The sequence below is a fragment of the Etheostoma cragini genome, chromosome 6 (assembly GCF_013103735.1).
Source record: "Etheostoma cragini isolate CJK2018 chromosome 6, CSU_Ecrag_1.0, whole genome shotgun sequence".
Classification (NCBI taxonomy): domain Eukaryota; kingdom Metazoa; phylum Chordata; class Actinopteri; order Perciformes; family Percidae; genus Etheostoma; species Etheostoma cragini.
In genome coordinates, this window is record NC_048412.1 from 27,892,562 (window position 1) to 27,897,460 (window position 4,899).

Sequence of the window (4,899 nt, forward strand, 5' to 3'; positions counted from 1 at the left end):
AATAACTATATTATTTGCATAATTTGTATACAAACCCTTTATCTTTCTTACTATTTTATGTATGTACAGTATATAGTGCACCACTGTAAAGGGGTTGCTTCAATCTCTCAGGACTCCACTCTGCACTCTCTGCCCTATCTACCTATACTTTATATTTCTGTATTTTATTTCCTTATATTTTGTATTTCTATATTTTGTGTCGACACTGTAAAGGTTTTGCTTCAATCTCGTTGCACAGGTGCTGCACTTGTGTATAATGACAATAAACGCTTTCTATTCTACTCTATTCTATTCTATTCTATGCTATTCTATCTATTCCATTCTATTCTATTCTATTCTATTCTATTCTATGCTATTCTATCTATTGTATTCCATTCTATTCTATTGTATTCTATTCTATGCTATTCTATCTATTGTATTCTATTCTATTCTATTCTATCTATTCTATTCTATTCTATTCTATTCTATTCTATGCTATTCTTTAAGGAGGTAGTCGATGTTTTAAAGCAAAACACAGACGTGCTCCTTTAATTGAAGGCATTACATCATTAGCTGAGACAATCTGTGTCATCAGCTTCTCTAAAGTGACTCCCACAGTCACTCCTGCGGCGTCCAACTCCGGTCCAACGAAAACCATCTGTGGCTCCATCTCTGGTTTCAGAGGCAGAGCGGAGACGAAGAGGAAGAGGAAGAGGAAGAGGAAGAGGAAGAGGAGGAAGACTATCCGTGATTTCATCTCCCCGACCACGAACACTGGTGGAGGACACTGAAGATGAACCGACTGAATCCTGACTGCTGGCTCTGGTCTCCAGCTCCTCCTCTGGGTCTCCTTCCTCATCGTTCAGGGACCCTCGCTTCAGCCAGGCTGGGCCACGGCGAGGAAGAGGAGGGAGAGGAAGAGGAGGGAGAGGAAGAGGAGGGAGAGGAAGAGGCAGGAGAGCATCCCGCTGCCTGCTGCTACAACACAGGTAGGTTTAAGAGTGGGTAAGGACACGCTTTATCGATCTCAGATTAAGTATATTTCATTTATACAGCACTTTAAATGCAAACCAAAATGCTCCACAAAGACAAACACATATGCATACAAGCATAAAACACATATAAGAAGAAGAAGAAGAAGAAGAAGAAGAAGAAGAATCCTGTAAAGGGAATTACAATGTTTTCACTTTGTTGTTATAACACACATTACACGCAGTTATGAAACACACATTCATAGTCATACATGCACAAATGCAGAGATGGTAGAAAGGGGGGGCTGCAGCTGTCGATAGACCGACACCCGGAGCAGTTGGGGGTTCGGTGCCTTGCTCAAGAGCACCTAGGCAGTGCCCAGGAGGTGAACTGGCACCTCTCCAGCTACCAGGCCACTGACTATTGACATATAACGGAAATACAACACTATTTAAATCCTTGAAATCAGATATCAGATCAGAAAATATACAGTATATACAGCATGTATACACGTATACAGTATATTTATGTAACCATATGTACATATACATAAAATAAAAGGAAAGAAAACTGGTTAAACACAATTAAAATTAAAAGCCAGAGTGCCTTAGGGCACGTCTTGAAAACATCCACAGGCTCAACAGTTGTTGCATTAGTAAAAGCAGAAAAATAGACATTATTATACAACTGGAAAACAAAGTAGGCAATACAATTGAAAAAAAAATAACAGCAAGAAGTCAGATACAACATCTTGTCAAGCCACTAATGGCATTAACCATGCTCTTAGATAAGCACTTTGAGGATGATAAAGTACTGTTTAAATATAATGAATTAGTATAGATGAGATAAAACAGAACTTCATTTAGCCGAAAGGACTATTTTGTGCACAAGAAGCACTACAAATAGAGTCAAAAGGCATAACTTGATTAAAGTATTAATGTGTATAACATCTTAAAAACGTCTCAACCCATTAGATAATTTTAAACTTTTAATTTTAGTCATTTTTAGAGATATTGTGTCTGATGCTGTTAGTGTGTGTTAGTGTGTGGTTGTGTGTGACTGGCTGTGTGTTTCATGAGATTCTGATTTCAACGATTAGAGAATCAAAAATTAAAGAATAAATAGTTAAATAAATGAACTTGTTGATCCTGTCATGTCAGCCGCCTCCAACACATTACACCATACATCCACATATTGGATCCATGGTGTAATGTGTGTGTCGTTGGATGTCTTTGTTTTTGCATGAAAAACCTCACACTCTCTGTCCCGCTGTGTGTGCACAGGCGAGTGTGTGTGTGTGTGTGTGTGTGTGTGTGTGTGTACGTATGTATTTGTGTGTGTGTGTGTGTGTGTGTGTTGACTTCATTCCCTGTCCAAACCCAGCGGGTTTTGTCAGCAGATACAGGAAACAGACGGATCAGACACATGACTCGGCCATGTCTTGCAGCTCCAAGCCCATGCACTACCCAGCCATGCATGTTTGGCTTGTTGATTTGTCTTTAAAGTGTGAATAAAATATGCAATAATGATTATGCTTTTTTTTAAAAATACAATCCAGGTTGCCGTGAACACTACCTGGCTATGAAACAAAAAAATCTGTTGCTTTTTTGGATGTTTTTTGTTAGTCGTTTGCAGAGAAAAATCCACAACTCTTGGTTACAATTCATTTAAATATTTAAAACAAAGAACATTATAGTATAAATTGTTTTTTACAGCCAAAACAAGTGCAAAATAAATTAGCAGTACAATTTAAATCTATACATTTTCTATGATAAAGCATCAAATCTATGATAAAGCTGTAAAAAAAACAGCCTTAATTTGAACAATTTATCAGTGACAGATGCAGGTTGCGATGACGTCATCAGTCGGCCTGCTGGCGCTCAGCGGTCAGTCTCCGACCCCCCCGCCCACTCGGGGATCATCAGCAGCAGCAGCTCCAGCCCGGCAGCCGCTCCCCCCCCACAGCTGCCAAAACCAGTGGTGGGTGCTGATGGGGGAGATGTGGCGCCGCATTACACCGGCGGGCGTTGTTGGGGGGGTCTGGGGACCGGGACCCAGCGATGTGTGTGTGGTTACGGGCAAAGGCAACCAGAAGGTCTGGGTTCCTGCTGGTCTGGATCTCCATACGTCTACTACGGGGGTGAGTGTTCTCCTGACCTTTAACCCTCCTGTGGGGACCCATTTGCAAAAAGGTTGCAAAATGTCAGAAATTTTGGTTTCTTTCAACCAAATTGTTGACGAAAGTAACCTTGATGGTTCCATACAACGCTGTTCACAAGTCAAATAAATGATCAGTTCACTACTTTCATCGAATGTGGGTGTTTTATTTAGTTTTAAAGGACGTTGAAAAAAGTGACAGAAATGTCAGAAAAAGCTTCAAAGATGTTCAAATAAAAAAAAGTCGAGAAAACCTACACAAAAACATCGGAAAAAGTGACAAAAAAGTCTTAAATATGTCGGGAAAAGTGATAAAAAACTTTGAAAAAAGTGACACAAATATTGGGTAAAGCGACAAATGAGTCGAAAAGATGATCAAAACGTTGAAAATATTTTTGATTTTAAATTTGGAACCAGAAAAGACAAAAAGTTTGCAAAATCTCAGAAATTTGGGTTTCTTTCAACCAAATTGTCAACAAAAATAAAATGGATGGTTCCATGCAACGCGGTTCACAAGTCAAATAAATGATCAGTTCACTACTTTCATTGAATGTGGGTGTTTTATTTGGTTTTAAAGGACGTTAAAAAAAGTGACAGAAATGTCAGAAAAAGCTTCAAAGATGTCCAAAAAATTTTCAGAAAACCCCTCAAAAAAAACATCGTAAAAAGTGAGAAAAAAAAGGTCTTAAAGTCTTAAACGTGTCGGGAAAAGTGACAGAAACATTGAATGAAGCAACAAAAGAGTCGAAAAAGACGACCAAAAGGATGTTGAAAAAAGTGACAGAAATGTCAAAAAAGCTTCAAAGAAGCAAAAAAAACAACCTACAAAAACATTTGAAAAACTTGGAAAAAATTGATAATAACATTGAGAAAAGTCTTAAATATGTCAGGAAAAGTGACAAAAACTCTGAAAAAAGTGACAGAAACATTGAGTAAAGCAACAAAAGAGTTGAAAAAGACGACCAAAACATTGAAAATATTTTTGATTTTAAATTTTGACCCAAGAAGTTGCATGACCAACGGGAAGACAACACAAGGGTCAAATTGTGTGCTTTGCAAAGTTTTTCTGTTTCTAACTCTGATATTAAAGGTCCCACATTGTAAAGAGTGAGTTTTGCATGTCTATTGTGATTATAAAGCAGGTCTAGCGCTAAATAAATACTGTGAATGTAACACAACACTAAATCCACAGAGAAGGGACCCACATGTAATGCCTGTAACGAGGTGGTTTTGCTTCTGCAGTGAGGAGGAACCTGGTGGTGGTGGAGGAGGTCGCTGTAGAAGACACTCTAGAAGTTATGTAAGTATTATTTAGGAATATCTCATGACAGTTATGCTGTATGTACCACTAAAGCTGTTCTTTCTATGGTATATGGAATAAAACTTCTATTTATTCTACAGCGAAGAACCTTTTTGTGTGAGGTAAATTCAATACAATTTTATTTACAGTATCCAATCATCAAGAGTTATCTCATGATGCAGATAGAGTAAATCTAGACCACATTCTTTAGTTTACAAAGACCCAAAAGTTCCAGTAATTCCCCCAAGAGCAAGCATTTAGTGCAACCGTGGCGAGGAACCCAGGCTCTTGGTGGGTGGTGTCTGACGGTGCCGGTGGGGGGTTTGATGAACAAGGGCAATGATAGTAACAATAAAGATAATGGAACTATGACTAGAAATAGTAGTTGTGGTAGTTCATGGCATAGCAGGGCATAGCAGGGCACTGCAGGGTGTTACAGGACGTAGCAGGGCACTGCAGGACGTTACAGGACGTAGCAGGGCACTGCAGGA

The 4,899-nt window shown here is 38.9% G+C and overlaps 1 protein-coding gene across 3 annotated transcripts in view; it reads left to right on the plus strand.

Moving 5' to 3' along the window:
* Positions 1-590: 590 nt before the first annotated feature.
* The window catches only part of LOC117945940, a 5,042-nt gene continuing 733 nt past the window's right edge, over positions 591-4,899 (plus strand). Inside the window, exons 1-4 of one of the 3 annotated variants that reach the window (XM_034873688.1) lie at positions 758-880; positions 911-968; positions 2,798-3,091; positions 4,351-4,408. In XM_034873688.1, coding sequence (XP_034729579.1) covers positions 773-880; positions 911-968; positions 2,798-3,091; positions 4,351-4,408 — 518 coding nt within the window. In that variant the 5' untranslated portion in view covers positions 758-772. Of the gene's footprint in view, positions 969-2,797; positions 3,092-4,350; positions 4,409-4,899 lie in introns of all 3 variants that reach the window. The other 2 variants (XM_034873689.1, XM_034873687.1) reach the window with 2 other exon arrangements.